Source organism: Coregonus clupeaformis, chromosome 40 (assembly GCF_020615455.1).
Source record: "Coregonus clupeaformis isolate EN_2021a chromosome 40, ASM2061545v1, whole genome shotgun sequence".
NCBI classification, from domain to species: Eukaryota; Metazoa; Chordata; class Actinopteri; order Salmoniformes; family Salmonidae; genus Coregonus; species Coregonus clupeaformis.
In genome coordinates, this window is record NC_059231.1 from 36030658 (window position 1) to 36050179 (window position 19522).

General features: G+C 42.0%; 1 protein-coding gene across 2 annotated transcripts in view; it reads right to left on the reverse strand.

Moving 5' to 3' along the window:
- Positions 1–19522, reverse strand: part of LOC121554853 (E3 ubiquitin-protein ligase MYCBP2-like) — a 323061-nt gene that overhangs the window by 243977 nt on the left and 59562 nt on the right. For both annotated transcript variants that reach the window (XM_045212139.1, XM_045212140.1), the window contains exons 6-9: positions 15146–15388; positions 10669–10740; positions 2475–2574; positions 1626–1699 (exon numbers count right to left, since the gene is read on the reverse strand). In XM_045212139.1, coding sequence (XP_045068074.1) covers positions 1626–1699; positions 2475–2574; positions 10669–10740; positions 15146–15388 — 489 coding nt within the window. The remainder of the gene's footprint in view (positions 1–1625; positions 1700–2474; positions 2575–10668; positions 10741–15145; positions 15389–19522) is intronic.

Consider the following 19522-nt stretch of genomic DNA (forward strand, 5'->3'; position numbering starts at 1 on the left):
CAGGACAAGCTTGCTTAGGGAACTCATCTCTAGGTTAATCTCTCTGCAGGTGATGGCTTTGTTATGGAAGGTTTGGAAATCAGCAGCGCATGAGCCAGGATGGCACAAAGTCATCATGTGATTGATGATTGATTGGTAACCTAGCGACTCGGCCACACCTTGAGGTGATCCAGCCAATGACAAACTAATGCACGCGTCGTCGCGGCTCCTTCTGAAGGCGCTAGCTAACCCGACAGGAGAGTGGTGGCTGCCTTCAGGGAAGTGAACAGTGTTCCTATATAATAAGATTAGCCAGACACTCAAGCAGCACTACTGGCCAGTATAGTAGAGGTCTACACAAGACTGATTTCTTCATCCCGCTCCTGCCCACTCCCACTGGCTTCTTGTCCGACTTCCACCCAATCCCCCAGGAACTGGTCCTGCACCGACCGCAGTCCCACAATGTTATTTTAGGTGCATATGACATAGCTCGCTTTGCAGCCCCTGTCCCAGCTATGTTGCTGCTCTAGGCAAGATACACATTTGCATAAATAGCTTAAGAAATAGGTTTAAATGCCAGAGAATCTCACGTGGCCCGTAATGCTATATTAGGCTATCAGTAGATTATTATTGGGCCATATCAGCCAATAGACTGGACATAGTTTGAAAGAGAGCCAGAGTTGGGGCGAAATAGAATAGGAAAGCGGACACTTGCACTTGACTTGAGCTACGTTTTGCAGGCTTAAGGAGGAGCAGGACGATTTGCAGGCAGAGACAGATAAATGTGTTATCAATATTTATTTCCAGTCAATGTAGCAGCCTAAACTATAGACTATCATATTTAGGAAGTTAATTTCCATGGAAAGACAACTGCCTTGTGCTTTTTATTTTTATTTATTTTACCATTATTTAACTAGGCAAGTCAGTTAAGTACAAATTCTTATTTACAATGACGGCCTACACCGGCCAAACCCGGACGACGCTGGGCCAATTGTGCGCCGCCCTATGGGACTCCCAATCACGGCCGGTTGTGATACAGCCTGGAATCGAAACAGGGGGTCTGTAGTGACGCCTCAAGCACTGAGATGCAGTGCCTTAGACCACTGCGCCCATGCATACTATAGCCTACATGCTATTTAATTGTAGACCACACATATGGAGCACTTGGTCTTGCATGCCCAACAAAAGAGCTAGGCTACTGAACTTGAAGAAGCAAGAATTTGCCTATTAGAGTGTTTGAATAAGGCAACAAAAGGGTGCCTTTAATATAATAGAAAATGCATACAATACAAAAAGATTACAAATAATCTGCGGAATGAAAAACATGTTTTTAATCCCAAAGTAGTCTGTCTGACCGCCCGTTCCCTACAGCAGCATGAAAAATGCAGACCGTGCTGCAAAGATCTCTGTCAGGGTCTGCAGGTCCCGCGGGAATGACGCTCTCTACATTATAGTATAATAATAGCATTCTCTCCTCCAAATTAGGCGCAGACAGGACTTCAGTTTGGGTTTGTAACCATTTGAGGAGTGGGGTCTGTTTGTCCCCATCCACTCCTCTCTCTCAAGAAAAATACAAATGAAAGAATACTTTAGCGCCCTTGCAGCAGATTAATGTGAGTGTGTATGTATGTGTGAATGAGACTCACGTCTTTGCAGGCAGCGATTTGGTTGATGTACTCTCCGTCGGTGAAGACTATGCTCTGGCCGTCTGCCTGTAGACCTATGAAGAGGACAGAGTTCAAAAGATGAGTGCATTTATAACATCCAAATAGGGAGATTAATTTGTCATGCTCTTGACAAAGGAATTCAGCCGAAACATTGTGCATTGACCTCTGTTTAAGTTAATATAACCTTATTATTTTCTATTAAATGCAAGTGTCCCGTCCTTGATATTGTACATTTCATTTATATTTTTGAAATGAATGTTAACATAGCATACTGTAAAACAAAAAACAGGGCTAGCTAGACAGAGATCTAGTTTTTCTCAATATCCTGAGGAAGTGTGTAAGTGTTGTCTGCACATTGAATCAATAAAGTTATGTAGCCATCCTTGTCCTGTGGCCATTTGTCCAATTGGTCCTGTTTCAATCCTTTCCTAGTTTAATCAGGATTAATTGATGAATTTCTGGAGGCGGAATCCATTAGTTATGATTACATCGAAATATTATGAATATTGAAAACATTGTAGTTACAAGCGTATATTAATGACATGACTGGCTAAAGGGTTTGGTCAGTTGTCAATGATCACCGGGCAAACGGTTTTTATGAGCATTAATTATTATTATTTAATGTGTCCAAGTTCATCTAAAAAATATAATATACATTTTCAAACAGGCCAGGTTGATTGGTTCAAGACAACAGTAAGTAAACGGATGATTACAAAAATAAAAACTCACACACTAGCTTACAAACGGGTACATGAAAAAATCCATGCATTGTTTATTATAACACACACTATGGGGGAGAAGGAGGTGCTACTTTGTGTTATCATGTACCTGGCATGGTGATGGTGCCCTCGTGCTCCAGAGTCTCTGGGTTGATCTTGATGGCCGACGTACTGTGGTCGTTACTCATATCCCGGTACAACAGGCAGCCCTGTGCGCACAAGCACACGCACACGTATCAATTTATCAATATTTGTATTTATTTTAACAACACTTTTAGGACTGCATTTGTCACAACTCGCAAAAGCAACCCAGACCTTAGAGAGTTTGAAAGTGTAGCACATTGGAAAGGAATACAAACAAGGCCAAGGCTGCAGATCCATAGGTAACCGCCCTGTCCCGCCCCCCTGGATCCTTTTTCCCCAGCGCTGAAGATCCGAATAATGTAATGCGCGTGAGTTTCTTTACCTCTACTTTACGCTGTACGATATGGGCAAACAATTTAATTGGGATTTTTTTTTTTATCTTAGAAATAAAATGTGTATTCCGATTCTATGGTTGGTGGTGTTACATTTGAATGTTACATTAATTGCGTAAAAAAAAAAAAATGCAGCCTCTTGTGATATGGATATTGCACATGTCAATATTGCAATTTCTATTAAAATTAGATTAATTGTGCAGCCCTACTTCAAGCACAAACTTTTGTGGTCACCCTCAATTCACATTTCTCAACGTCAATCGTGAATGATAATCCTTCAAGTTTTACCTGTGAAACATTCATGCACCATCTGCATGCCAACCATTTGATCTCAACCAGTTTCATGGGGATATGCATTTAGATCTTCTTGAGTTATACAGTGTTGTTTGGAAGGAGCATACAGAGTTTGTATTTGTCTTTACTATGGATCCCCATTAGCTGCTGCCAAGGAAGCAGCTACTCTTCCTGGGGTCCAGCAAATGTAAGGCAGTTATACCTTTTTTTAAACAATACAATACATTTACAACAGATTTCACAACATATTAAGTCTGTGCCCTCAGGCCCCTACTCTACTACCACATATCTACAAAACAAAATCCATGTGTACGTGTGTTTATAGTGCGTATGTTATCGTGTGTTTGTATGCATGTGTCTGTGCCTATGTTTGTGTTGCCTCACAGTCCCCGATGTTCCATAAGGTGTATTTTTTTCCTTTTTTTCCCAATCAAATTTGACTGCTTGCATGAGTTACCTGATGTGGAATGGAGTTCCATGTAGTCATGGCTCTATGTAGTACTGAGCGCCTCCCACAGTCTGTTCTGGACTTGGGGACTGTGAAGACACCTCTGGTGGCATGTATTGTGGAGTATGAATAGGTGTAGTTCAAACAGACAGCTCAGTGCATTCAACATGTCAATACTTCTCACAATACAAGTAGTGATGAGGTCAATCTCTCCTCCACTTTGAGCCAGGAGAGATTGACATGCATATTATTAATGTTAGCTCTCTGTGTACATCCAAGGTCCAGCCGTGCTGCCCTGTTCTGAGCCAATTGCAATTTTCCTAAGTCCCTCTTTGTGGCACCTGACCACATGACTGAACAGTAGTCCAGGTGCGACAAAACTAGGGCCTGTAGGACTTGCCTTGTTGATAGTGCTGTTAAGAATGCAGAGATGCGCTTTATTATGGACAGACTTCTCCCCATCCTAGCTACTGTTGTATCAATATGTTTTGACCATGAGTTTACAATTCAGGGTTACTCCAAGCAGTTTAGTCTCCTCAACTTGTCAATTACCACATTAATCATTACAATATTTAGTTGAGGTTTAGGGTTTAATGAATGATTTGTCCCAAATACATTGCTTTTAGCTTTAGAAATATTTAGGACTAACTTATTCCTTGCCACCCATTCTGAAACTAACTGCAGCTCTTTGTTAGGTTTTGCAGTCATTTCAATCGTTGTGGTAGCTGAAGTGTATAGTGTTGAGTCATCCGCATACATAGATTCTACCTGGATTTTGTTGGAGAGGCTTCCATTAAAGAACACCCTCTGTCTACTGTTAGACAGGTCACTCTTTATCCACAATATAGCAGGGGGTATAAAGCCATAACACATAAGATTTTCCAGCAACAGACTATGTCAAAAGCCTCACTGAAGTCTAACAAAACAGCCCCCACAATATTTTTATAATCAATTTCTAATCAGCCAATCATCAGTCATTTGTGTAAGTGCTGTGCTTGTTGAATGTCCTTTCCTATAAGCGTGCTGAAAGTCTGTTGTCAATTTGTTTACTGTAAAATAGCATTGTATCTGGTCAAACACAATGTTTTCCAAAAGTTTACTAAGAGGTGGTAACAGGCTGATTGGTCGGCTATTTGAGCAAGTAAAGGGGGCTTTACTATCCTTAGGTAGGGGAATTACTTTTGCTTCCCTCCAGGCCTGAGGGCACACACTTTCTAGTAGGCTTAAATTGAAGATATAGCAAATAGGAGTGGCAATATCATATGCAAGTATCCTCAGTAATTTTCCATCCAAGTTGTCAGACCCTGGTGGCTTGTCATTGTTGATAGACGACAATAATTGTTCACCTCTTCCACACTTACTTTACGGAATTCAAAATTACAATGCTTGTCTTTCATAATTTGGTCAGATATACTTGTATGTGTAGTGTCAGCGTTTGTTGCTGGCATGTCATGCCTAAGTTTGCTAATCTTGCCAATTAAAAAATCATTAAAATAGTTAGCAATATCAGTGGGTTTTGTGATGAATAAGCCATCTGAATCAAAGAATGATGGAGCAGAGTTTGCCTTTTTGCACAAAATTTCATTTAAGGTGCTCCCAAGCTTTTTACTATCATTCTTTATGTCATTTATCTTTGTTTCATAGTGTAGTTCATTCTTCTTTTTATTCAGTTCAGTCACGATTTCTCAATTTGCAGTATGTTTGCCAATCGGTTGTACAGCCAGACCTATCTGCCATTTATTTTGCCTCATCCCTCTCAACCATACCATTTTTCAATTCCTCATCAATCCACAGGGATTTAACAGTTTTTACAGTCATTTTCTTAATGGGTGCATGCTTATTAGTAACAGGGATAAGCTATTTCATAAATGTGTCAAGCGCAGCATCTGGTTGCTCCTCATTACACACCACGGACTAACAAATATTATTTATATCATTTTTTTTTTTTTTTTATATTTTTTAAAATTATTATTATTTATTTATTTTGTCATTTAGCGGACGCTCTTATCCAGAGCGACTTACAGGAATCGCTACAAAACGTATTGTATGACCTCTTATACACTATATTAGGCCCAGCCTTTGGAACTTTGGTTTTCCTAGATATGGCTACTACATCCATTGGATTTGGATACTGCATTCAAACACATTTCTGCAGCATTATTTTTATTTTTTTATTTTTTTTATTTCACCTTTATTTAACCAGGTAAGCCAGTTGAGAACAGGTTCTCATTTACAACTGCGACCTGGCCAAGATAAAGCAAAGCAGTGCAATAAAAACAACACAGAGTTACATATGGGGTAAAAAACATAAAGTCAAAAATACAACAGAAAATATATATACAGTGTGTGCAAATGTAGCAAGTTATGGAGGTAAGGCAATAAATAGGCTATAGTGCAGAATAATTACAATAGTATTAACACTGGAATGCTAGATGTGCAAGAGATTATGTGCAAATAGAGATACTGGGGTGCAAAAGAGCAAAATAAATAACAATATAGGGATGGGGTACTTGGGTGGGCTGATTTCAGATGGGCTGTGTACAGGTGCAGTGATCGGTAAGGTGCTCTGACAACTGATGCTTAAAGTTATTGAGGGAGATAAGAGTCTCCAGCTTCAGAGATTTTTGCAATTCGTTCCAGTCATTGGCAGCAGAGAACTGGAAGGAATGGCGGCCAAAGGAGGTGTTGGCTTTGGGAATGACCAGTGAGATATACCTGCTGGAGCGCAGACTACGGGTGGGTGCTGCTATGGTGACCAATGAGCTAAGATAAGGCGGGGATTTGCCTAGCAGTGATTTATAGATGGCCTGGAGCCAGTGGGTTTGACGACGAACATGTAGTGAGGACCAGCCAACAAGAGCGTACAGGTCACAGTGGTGGGTAGTGTATGGGGCTTTGGAGACAAAACGGATGGCACTGTGATAGACTACATCCAATTTGCTGAGTAGAGTGTTGGAGGCTATTTTGTAAATGACATCGCCGAAGTCAAGGATCGGTAGGATAGTCAGTTTTACGAGGGCATGTTTGGCAGCATGAGTGAAGGGGAGGCTTTGTTGCGAAATAGGAAGCCGATTCTAGATTTAACTTTGGATTGGAGATTCTTTATGTGAGTCTGGAAGTTGAGTTTACAGTCTAACCAGACACCTAGGTATTTGTAGTTGTCCACATACTCTAGGTCAGACCCGTCAGAGTGGTGATTCTAGTCGGGTGGGCGGGTGCCAGCAGCGTTCGATTGAAAAGCATGCATTTAGTTTTACTAGTGTTTAAGAGCAGTTGGAGGCTACTGAAGGATTGTTGTATGGCACTGAAGCTCGTTTGGAGGTTTGTTAACACAGTGTCCAATGAAGGGCCAGATGTATACAAAATGGTGTCGTCTGCGTAGAGGTGGATCTGAGAGTCACCAGCAGCAAGAGCGACATCATTGATATACACGGAGAAAAGTGTCGGCCCAAGAATTGAACCCTGTGGCACCCCCATAGAGACTGCCATAGGTCCAGACAACAGGCCCTCCGATTTGACACACTGAACTCTATCTGAGAAGTAGTTGGTGAACCAGGCGAGGCAGTCATTTGAGAAACCAAGGCTATTTAGTCTGCCAATAAGAATGCGGTGGTTGACAGAGTCGAAAGCCTTGGCCAGGTCGATGAAGACGGCTGCACAGTACTGTCTATTATCAATCGCGGTTATAATATCGTTTAGGACCTTGAGCGTGGCTGAAGTGCACCCGTGACCAGCTCGGAAACCGGATTGCATAGCGGAGAAGGTACGGTGGTATTCGAAATGGTCGGTGATCTGTTTGTTAACTTGGCTTTCAAATACTTTCGAAAGGCAGGGCAGGATGGATATAGGTCTGTAGCAGTTTGGATCTAGAGTGTCACCCCTTTGAAGAGGGGGATGACTGCGGCAGCTTTCAATCTCTGGGGATCTCAGACGTCATGAAAGAGAGGTTGAACAGACTAGTAATAGGGGTTGCGACAATTTGGCGGCTAGTTTTAGAAAGAAAGGGTCCAGATTGTCTAGCCCAGCTGATTTGTAGGGGTCCAGATTTTGCAGCGCTTTCAAAACATCAGCTGTCTGAATTTGTGTGAAGGAGAAGCGGGGGGCATGGGCAAGTTGCAGCAGAGGGTGCAGAGTTGGTGGCCGGGTTAGTGGTAGCCAGATGGAAAGCATGGCCAGCTGTAGCAAAATGCTTGTTGAAATTCTCGATTATTGTAGATTTATCGGTGGTGATAGTGTTTCCTAGCCTCAGTGCAGTGGGCAGCTGGGAGGAAGTGCTCTTATTCTCCATGGACTTTACAGTGTCCCAAAACTTTTTGGAGTTAGTGCTACAGGATGCAAATTTCTGTTTGAAAAAGTTAGCCTTTGCTTTCCTGACTGCTTGTGTATATTGGTTCCTAACTTCCCTGAAAAGTTGCATATCGCGGGGGCTATTTGATGCTAATGCTGTACGCCACAGGATGTTAAGATGTGATCAATACATGTTGATGATTTCATTCCTATGCTGTTTGTAACTACCCTGGTAGGTTGCAGGCACTAGTTAAAGTTTGAAGCTTTCTCTTGAGTGGGCAGCCTGATGAAAGCCAGTCAATATTTAAATCACCCAGAAAATATACCTCTCTATTGATATCACATACATTATCAAGCATTTCACACGTTATCCAGCTACTGACTGTTAGCACTTGGTGGTCTATTGCAGCTTCCCACCAGAATGGGCTTTAGGTGAGGCAGATGATTTAACATGAGATCCTCTCTAAGCTTTACAGGAATGTGGTTCTGAATATAAACAGCCACACCTCCACCTTTGGCATTTCTGTCTATTCTGTAGATCGTATACGGGCCCCGTGTAGCTCAGTTGGTAGAGCATGGTGCTTGCAACGCCAGGGTTGTGGGTTCGTTTCCCACGGGGGGCCAGTATGAAAATGTATGAACTCACTAACTGTAAGTCGCTCTGGATAAGAGCGTCTGCTAAATTACAAAAATCTTATAATCATGTATTGCTACCACTGTATCATCAAAGGTATTATCAAAGTGAGTTTCAGAGATTGTACGAATATGAATGTCGTCTGTTACTACCAAATTATTGATTTATGAAGCTACATAAGTTAACGTGGGCTATTTGTAACACTTTTCTGGGATGCTTGAATGTTTTTCTTGCTTTACTGGGAAGCTTAGTAGACATGCTCAAGTTATTTATGTTAGTGCAGGGTGAGCTGCACACAGTGGACTTCCTGCTTGAGCACACCACCTCAGTGCTAACAGTATAACTCTGGTTCATAGGCATATGATTACTGCATACAATAGCTGTAGGATCAGCAGAGGCATTCAGGGCAGTAAGAGGGACATAACTTAGGTTAATTACATCTTCCAACGCTCCTGGGATAACGTACATTTGCTGAAGCATTATGACAACTCAGAGACACAATGGTAGGGATTAAATGACCTGGGCTTGGGTCATCGATAAGTCATTGTCTCAACGCAGCCTTATAATGCTGTGAAAGGATCCTGAAACCCAAATGATTTGGGTGTATCCCAGGGTTGTTTTGAATTAAGTACAGTGAGTGAATTTTAGAGAAGATGTTGTTAACAAACTGTAGCATACTTGTGTTTAGTTTAAATAAAAGCAAATATTTTGCCTAGTGGTGTGCCCTGTTGAGTTATGGCCACCTGAGACAAAAATGTGACCATTCGCACAATCATCCTAATCATCCTCATAATAGCTACACTATGCTATTATATTAAGTTCTGTTACAGATGTAGGATCTTAATTTGGTAACTATGTTGTTGCTGAGAAATGTCCTGGAGGATGTCCGCAGGAAATGCAGATGAGTGTCGTGATTTACATACATTCACTGAAAACCCACACTAACACATGGTTATATTAACAGTATTGCACTTTTCATTCTCATGTAACCTAATTCTGGCCAGCTAATAGCCTAACCACCGATCAAGCAACGTAATGTCCTGTTGCTGAAGGATTATTTTGCTGCGACAATACTGGTCAAATTAACATCCTACATATGTAGATACACTACCAGTCAAAAGTTTTAGAACACCTTCTCATTTAAGGGTTTTTCTTTATTTTTACTATTTTCTACATTGTAGAATAATAGGTGAAGACATCAAAACTATGAAATAACACATTGCCATAATATGGACTTGGTCTTTTACCAAATAGGGCTATCTTCTGTATACCCCCCCTACCTTGTCACAACACAACTGATTGGCTCAAACGCATTAAGAAGGAAAGAAATTCCACAAATTAACTTTTAAGAAGGCACACCTGTTAATTGAAATGCATTCCAGGTGACTACCTCATGAAGCTGGTTGAGAGAATGCCAAGAGTGTGCAAAGCTGTCATCAAGGCAAAGGGTGGCTATTTGAAGACTCTCAAATATAAAATATATTTGGATTTGTTTAACACTTTTTTGGTTACTACATGATTCCATATGTGTTATTTCATAGTTTTGATGTCTTCACTATTATTCTACAATGTAGAAAATAGTAAAAATAAAGAAAAACCCTTGAATGAGTAGGTATTCTGAAACTTTTGACCGGAAGTGTAGAATACTATCATTATGTGATCTTGCAGACATGAATTCAGCTCTGATCTAACTTTACTAAACGAGTGCCATTCACCAGAGTAGCCTTTTCTCTGAGCAGCCAAACGAGTAGAGAGAGGGTGTGTAAAGTAGAGAATCCCGCACGATCACAAACTTCAGACTTTTAGCTGTTGGGGAAAAAGATCCAAAAGTCGGATCCGCAGCCACTCCATAGAAACAAACAGTGCTTCATCAATACATTTTATTTTGGGGTAAAAGTCTATTCCTTCCTAACCCCCTAAAGGGCTTCAGTAGGAGCAGAATCGTTATCAACTTAAGCATTTAATCATTACAGATCAGCAACCATGTTTATTGGGTCAAATAGGGAGTGATCCAAATCTATGCAGTGGGCAAACAGCATGGTAAGACTATAAGACAACCATAACTAGTGATTAAATAGAATTCCAGGTTCCCTATAGTCTTAATTTTCGTGGTAATCTTAATTTTGATTGCACATTATGAAAAAATAATCTGAGGTTAAATTACCTGAGCGAAGCCCAACCATGATCTCTTCTCCATCCGATTCCTGATGCATGATGTGGAATTATACACATGGCCCTGGAATACACACACACACACACTGATTCAATGTTAGAGAGCAATCCCAAACGCACAGCCAAACGTTCCTTTACAAGATTATTCGATACGTAAAGCACATACGGAAAGTACTCAGACCCCTTGACTTTTTCCACATTTTGTTATGTTACATCCTTATTCTAAAATTGATTATATCGTTTTTCCCCCTCATCAATCTACACACAATACACCATAATGACAAACAAAAAACACGTTATTACAATTTTTAGCAAATGTATTTAAAGAAAACGTAAATATGACATTTACATAAGTATTCAGACGCTTTACTCAGTACTTTATTCAAGCACTTTCGACAGGGATTACAGCCTTGAGTCTTCTTGGGTATGACGCTACAAGCTTGGCACACCTATATTTGGGGAGTTTATCCAGTTATTCTCTGCAGATCCTCTCAAGCTCTGTCAGGTTGGATGGGGAGCGTCGCTGCACAGCTATTTTATGGTCTCTTCAGAGATGTTAGATCGGGTTCAAGTCCGGGCTCTGGCTGGGCCACTCAAGGACATTCAGAGACTTGTCCCGAAGCCACTCCTGCGTTGTCTTGGCTGGTGCTTAGGGTCGTTGTCCTATTGGAAGGTGAACCTTCGCCCCAGTCTGAGGTCCTGAGCAGGTTTTCATCAAGGATCTCTCTGTACTTTGCTCCGTTCATCTTTCCCTCGATCCTGACTAGTCTCCTAGTCCCTGCCGCTGAAAAACATCCCCACAGCATGACGCTGCCACCACCATGCTTCACCGTAGGGATGGTGCCAGGTTTCCTCCAGACGTGACGCTTGGCATTCAGGCGAAATATTTAAATCTTGGTTTCATCAGACCAGACCTCAGAGTCCTTTAGGTGCCTTTTGGCAAACTCCAAGCAGGCTGTCATGTGCCTTTTACTGAGGAGTGGCTTCCGTCTGGCCACTCTACCATAAAGGCCTGATTGGTGGAGTGCTGCAGAGATGATTGTTCTTCTGGAACGTTCTCCCATCTCCACAGAGGAACTCTGGAGCTCTGTCAGAGGGACCATCGGATTCTTGCTCACCTCCCCTAAACTTCTTCCATTTAAGAATGATGGAGGCCACGGTTTTCTTGGGGACCTTCAATGCTGCAGACATTTTTTGGTACCCTTCTCCAGATCTGTGACTCGACACAATCCTGTCTCGGAGCTCTACAGAAAATTCCTTCGATCTCATGGCTTGGTTTTTGCTCTGACATGCACTGTCAACTGTGTGACCTTATATAGACAGGTGTTTGCCTTTCCAAATCATGTCCAATCAATTGAATTTACCCAGGTGGACTCCAATCAAATTGTAGAAACATCAAGAATTATCAATGTAAACAGGATGCACCTGAGCTCAATTTCGAGTCTCATAGCAAAGGGTCTGAATAGTTAGGTAAATAAGGTATCCGTTTTTATTTTAAATAAATGTGCAAAAATGTATTTAAAATTTTTTTTTTTGCTTTGTCATTATGGGGTACTGTGTGTAGATTGATAAGGAAAAATATATATTTAATCAATTTTAGAATAAGGCTGTAACGTAACAAAATGTGGAAAAAGATCTGAATACTTTCCGAACGCACTGTATCTAGATCCATGGGTTCCGATACAATACAAGAACAATACGTTTTAGTCTGAAAGGATTCGGTGCGATTCAGTTTGATTAGAAGAATGAATCGATGCAATTTGTGTGTGTGTTGGTTCTTCCATCCTTGTGGGGACCTAAAATCCCCAAAGTCCCCACAAGGATAGTAAAACAATGAAAAATCTCCCTCGTGAGGACATTTCCCACCTCCCCATGAGGACAAAAACAATTTTAAGCTTAGGGATTAGTGGTTAGGGATTACGTGATAAGGTTAGGGAAAATAGGATTTTGAATGGAAATTCATTTAAGGTCCCCACGAGGATAGAAGAACAAAATGTGTGTGTGTGTGTGTGTGTGTGTGTGTGTGTGTGTGTGTGTGTGTGTGTGTAAATTATAATAATAATAATAAGCCATTTAGCAGACGCTTTTATCCAAAGCGACTTACAGTCATGCGTGCATACATTTTTGTGTATGGGTGGTCCCGGGGATCGAACCCACTACCTTGGCGTTACAAGCGCCGTGCTCTACCAGCTGAGCTACAGAGGACCAATTATGTATATGTATATGGTGTATGGAAGCACCTGAGCTAAGCCATAAAGGTAACTGGGCATTTACCACCCCACTATCAGTTAGGGGGGAGATTAAAAGTGTTACAGCTAGTAATGTATCAATATTTATCTTAAAAGATTTGCTATGACATAGCCAATTAATATATATCACAAGTTTGGATTTCACCCCCCGTCTCATAATCGAATGGTTTTGATGGACTGAGTGAGCTTCTCTTTTTCTCCCGCTTTGACCATGCAGTGTGGGTAGCAAAACTGATTGCTGTCCTCATTATGAAATTAACAACTTTACTCTGCATAAGTAAAAATGATAAGTAAACTGATCGTTGCAAGCAAAACTACCAAAACTATTGATGATGGTGAATCTGAACAATCAAAATAAAATCTAATGTAAGCCCCATGGTGGTGGCAGAATCATACTGTGGGGATGTTTTTCAGCAGCAGGGACTGGGAGACTAGTCAGGATCGAGGGAAAGATGAACAGAGCAAAGTACAGAGAGATCCTTGATGAAAACCTACTCCAGAGCGCTCAGGACCTCAGACTGGGGCGAAGGTGCATCTTCCAACAGGACAACGACCTAAGCACACAAGACAACGCAGGAGTGGCTTCGAGACAAGTCTCTGAATGTCCTTGAGTGGCCCAGCCAGAGCCCGGACTTGAACCTGATCGAACATCTCTGGAGAGACCTGAAAATAGCTGTGCAGCGACCCTCCCCATCCAACCTGACAGAGCTTGAGAGGATCTGCAGAGACGAATGGGAGAAACTCCCCAAATGCAGGTGTGCCAATCTTGTAGTGTTATACCCAAGAAGAGTCGAGGCTGTAATTGCTGCCAAAGGTGCTTCAACAAAGTACTGAGTAAAGGGTCTGAATACTTCCGTAAATGTAATATGTTTTTTATTTTATAAATTTGCTAAAATCTCTAAAAACATGTTTTTGCTTTGTCATTATGGGGTATTGTGTGTAGATTGATGAGGGGGAAAAAACTATTTAATCAATTTTAGAGTAAGGCTGTAACGTAACAAAATATGGAAAAAGTCAAGAGGTCTGAATAATTTCCGAATTCACTGTAGTTAAATAGTTAATCAAATCTCTGCCCAGACTAACTATTTAGCATTATTATGGCTTGGGGGTAGAAGCTGTTCAGGGTCCTGTTGGTTCCAGACTTGGTTCATCGGTACCGCTTTCCGTGCGGTAGCAGAGAAAACAGTCTCTGACTTGGGTGGCTGAAGTCTTTAACAAATTTTAGGGCCTTCATCTGACACCGCCTGGTATAAAGGTCCTGGATGGCAGGGAGCTCGGCCCCAGTGATGTACTGGGCTGTACGCACTACCCTCTGTAGTGCCTTGTGGTTGGGTACCAAGCAGTTGCCATACCAAGCGAAGATGCAGCCAGTCAAGATACTCTCAATGGTGCAGCTGTCAAACTTTGAGGATGTGAGGGCACATGCCAAATCTTTTCAGCCTCCTGAGGGGGAGGAGGCGTTGCCATGCACCCTTCACGACTGTCTTGGTGCGTGTGGACCATGATATATCCTTAGTGATGTGGACACAGAGGATATTGAAGCTCTCGACCAGCTCCACTACAGCCCTGTCGATGTGAATGGGAGTGTGCTCGGCACTCCGTTTCCTGCAGTCCACGATCAGCTCCTTTGTCTTGCGGACATTGAGGGAGAGGTTGTTGTTCTGAAACCACACTGCCAGGTCTCTGACCTCCTCCCTATAGGCTGTCTCATCGTCGTCAGTGATCTGTCCTACCACCGTTGTGTCGTCAGCAAACTTACTGGTGTTGGAGTCGTGCAGGGCCCCACACGACTCAAACACCAAAAGACGAGCGGTATCGGTATATGCCTACATTTGGATTGGCTTGGGGTCCCGCGAACCGACGCATTCATATCTTAAACATTTGAACCGGGGACCAATGCGCATCAGTGAATCGTTACATCCCTAATGGAGTCTCCTCTTATTGAGCAACTTGGGCAGTAACTGGATCATTTGCCTCAGATAATTTGGAGAAGAGTGGAGGCTGTTATAACAGCAAAGGGGAGACCAACTCTATATTAATGCCCATGAATTTGGAATGATATGCTTGACGAGCTGGTGTCCACATACTTTTGGCCATGTAGTGTATATTGTTCGCTTCTGGATTTCAGTTTGTATTGACTGCTATATCAGTGTAATAAATAACACTTGAAAAAACATTATCTCGCTCATGTAGACACCCACATCACCCCACCCTACCTACCCTGACGGTGCCACTGTAGCCAGAGCCCACTTTGTAGAGGCCATCCTTGCAGAGCAGGTAGAGGAAAGAGCCGTCGGTCTGCAGCAGGCAGTGCTCATCCTCATCGACGGTCACCTCCTTCAGTACCCACTTGTTCATCAGCGCCGCCCGCTTGATGCCGTTGCCGAACCAGTCCTGGATCTGGATCTTGCCCACCAGCACGGCCTGCACGCTCCTCTGTAACGCGTTCAGAATGGTCGGCACCTGGGACAAAGAGGAAGGGGAGGGAAGATTAAGAATAAAGAAGAATTAATGGAAATTAACTAGAATAGAAATGGGAGACAATGAAAGGACTGTTTTGTCTGCTTTGACTGTGGAGTGTTTGGTAGAAGGGTCTGGTTTGATATCAGGGCTCCAGAGTGCAACCATTTTAGGGCTGTCCTCAACAAAATAAAATATTGGTCGACCAAGAGTATTCTGTTCTTTCGACCAATCGACCAATGGTCGGCATTGTTAAACGTGTATTTTTCCATATATTGACACATCCTATGTGTTTTAATCAAATCAACTATTTCACTGAGCTTGTCTGATGCTTTAAGCACACGGTTTGATTAAATAATTAAGACACACAAATGACTAGAGGGAACAGCAATTTATTTGATTGTGCCGGGCTCAGACTTTGTGCGCTGTGTTAAAATAAAAAAGACAGCGAATGACTGTGACTAGCATGCGTTGTCGCGCTCTCCTCCCTGCTGCAGCAACCACCACAGAACATCAAAGTGTTTATCGCGCTGTCCGTGTTGCTGAAGCTGCAACATAATTACAGCCATTTCTGACTGAAAAGTTCTGTCACCAAAACCCCTAATTTGTTTAGGAAAAACATTCCCTATATTCCCACAACTCTTGCTCTCTTTACGTGACACATGCAATACATGGTTCTTCCTTTAAAAGTTGCGTCATAATTGTATGGCATGACGTGATATTATTTTACTGTCAGCCATTGTTGCCATTAATGCTAGTTTGACCACCAGGGGGCATCTTTGAGAAGCTAAGTTATTGAAATGACAAGGGCCTATAGGGTTAAGAGTCCTGTTTACTGTAGATGTTTTAGCGTAACTTATTGGCATAAAGGCCTACTTCAATATACAGTATTTCAAACATTCATTCATTTGTGCATGTCATCACACAACATACAAGTCATCCATGTCTTTAAATACAGTCAAGCATTTTAGTTATACAACAAAATAACAAAGGGTAAAGCGATTTAATTCACTAATGCATTTCACTGTTTTTAATATTGGCTGTACTAGAGACTTTAAAACCTTTTTTTGTAGAAATTTAGCTTAGTTAAATTGATTAATATTATGGTGTTTCTATTCCAAGAAAAACGAAAATGCATTTTACAGTAGCCTATGTAGGCCTCAGGGTTTCCGTTAGGAAAATATGGTGTTGTACAACGTGACCGGTCGGGAGTAGGCCTAGGCTACTAAGCGACTGCAAGTGAAGAGCAAAATAATCCTAACATTTCCACACCCTAATTGTAGGCTAACCAATACCCAAACAGAAATTCAGTGAAAATAAAAATCTGATTGAGTTATCAAGGCCAGTCTCCATGCTTGTCTCAAAGCAGCGCGAAACGGTGCTGAAATAGTTGGGTAGGATATTGTTTCAAATCCTATTATAAAAATTGGACGACATTGGGTGTTTCAGTAAGCAACCATTTGTTGCCTTCATTAGCCTACTTTATTCCAATATTTCTGTCATTCAGTGATATTTCTTCCCATAGTAATTCGTTATGGATCCATCCAGATGTGGTTAGAAAACAGAGCAATTGGTGGGCTACGCAAAGAGATGGGAGAAGTGACATGCCTCGTAAACAGCCATTAATACATTTAAAGTCCCTAAACTCGGCAAGAGTCTATTGTCCTGCTTATAGCCCATCAAGGGTGAATGGCTTCTTTTGTATTCTTAAAAGAACTCCAGTAATCAATCAATCAATCACATGTTATTTATAAAGTCCTTTTTACATCAGCAGATGTCACAAAGTGCTATACAGAAACCCAGCCTAAAACCCCAAACAGCAAGCAATGCAGATGTAGAAGCAATGCCGATATAGAAACACACTTCTCTGTAGAAGCACAGAGAAGTGTGTTTCTATTCCAAGAAAAAGGAGCCTTGAATAATTAAACAATAAATAAACTGCAACATGTCGGCTAAAGCAATTGAATTCAGGAATTAATTCAAAATATGTTAAACCTTTATTTTTTTTATATCTGTGCATAGTAGTAGAGGCTTTATGGCTTCGCCATCAATGAAAAACAGAGCATGTACATTGGTATAAATATATTATTGAACTTGATTTTTTCAAACTTTTTCAAAATGCAAATGTTTATTAGGCTACTATAAAATACAACGCTCCTCCTACCCTCCTTGATCTCCTTCATGGCAAGAGTCTATTGTCCTGCTAATAGCCCATCATGGGTAGATGGCTTCTTTTGTATTCTAATGTATGAATTAATTTATTAATTACAGTCATTTACCATTCTCATTCTCAGAGTGGAAACGTTGTTTGCAGAGTTCACAACCTGCTACACTTGTGAAAAACAAGTGTTTGAAAACATCACTACTGTAAACCAAGAACTGTATTCTAAAAATAAAAACACAGCATCTACAGTGGTACAAATATATTATAAAATTCCATTAAAAAAAAAAAACGTTTAAAATGCATATGTTTATTAGGCTACTGTGCAGTCTGATAACAACCAACGGGACAATGAGATGTTTACTGTAGCCTACATAGTAAACATAGTAAAGTGCCTAATTTCTTACATAAGGGAGAGCAGTCCAGACTTTCTCGGTGACCTCAAGTACTCATTAACTCTGTCTTTAATGCTTTTTCGGGTTGCATCACTCATGGACAGAAACATAACATTTGCCTCGGGATCCATCCCAGTTGGTATTCTGTGTCCACTCGTTGTATCTCTCTTCGGTTACACATCCTTGGAATAGCAGAACAGCATAACGGTCTGGACGGCCCTTGCTGTGCCTGGTGAATAGTTCGTCAAGTTCTGGTATCAGAAGAGGAATGGAAATGTCAGGGTGACCCGACGACCTGACGAACCCTCCATGTGTGTTGCCTCTGCCTGTCGGAGGTGGAGTTCCAGAGCTCACAGGTCGTGGCATGGATTGTGACTCCATCTCGTGTGACACATCCGCCACGATGAGGATTAGCGTGGCGGATGTGTTGTTACCTACCCTTACCACCTGGGGGCGGCCCGTCAGGAAGTCCAGGATACAGTTGCAGAGGGAGGTGTTTAGTCCCAGGGTCCTTAGCTTAGTGATGAGCTTTGAGGGCACTATGGTGTTGAACGCTGAGCTGTAGTCAATGAATAGCATTCTCACGTAGGTGTTCCTTTTGTCCAGGTGTGAAAGGGCAGTGTGGAGCACAACAGAGATTGCATCATCTGTGGATCTGTTGGGGCGGTATGCAAATTGAGTGGATCTAGGGTTTCTGGGATAATGGTGTTGATGTGAGCCATGAACAGCCTTTCAAAGCACTTCATGGCTACAGACGTGAGTGCTACGGGTCGGTAGTCATTTAGGCAGGTTACCTTAGTGTTCTTGGGCACAGGGATTATAGTGGTCTGCTTGAAACATGTTGGTATTACAGACTCAGACAGGGAGAGGTTGAAAATGTCAGTGAAGACACTTGCCAGTTGGTCAGCGCATGCTCTGAGTACACGTCCTGGTAATCCGTCTGGCCCTGCGGCCTTGTGAATGTTGACCTGTTTAAAGGTCTTACTCACATCGGCTATGGAGAGCGTGATCACACAGTCGTCCGGAACAGCTGATGCTCTCATGCATGTTTCAGTGTTGCTTGCCTCGAAGCGAGCATAGAAGTGATTTAGCTCATCTGGTAAGCTTGTGTCACTGGGCAGCTCGCGGCTGTGCTTCCCTTTGTAGTCTGTAATAGTTTGCAAGCCCTGCCACATCCGACGAGCGTCGGAGCCGGTGTAGTACGATTCGATCTTAGTCCTGTATTGACGCTTTGCCTGTTTGATGGTTCGTCGGAGGGCATAGCGGGATTTCTTATAACTTCCGGGTTAGAGTCCCGCTCCTTGAAAGCGGCAGCTCTACCCTTTAGCTCAGTGCGGCTGTTGCCTGTAATCCATGGCTTCTGGTTGGGGTATGTGTATACAGTCACTGTGGGGACGACGTCATCGATGCACTTATTGATGAAGCCAGTGACTGATGTGGTGTACTCCTCAATGCTATTGGAAGAATCCCGGAACATATTCCAGTCTGTGCTAGCAAAATAGTCCTGTAGCTTAGCATCTGCTTCATCTGACCACTTTTTTATTGACCGAGCAAATCCCTCTCGTCCGACTCATTAAAGAA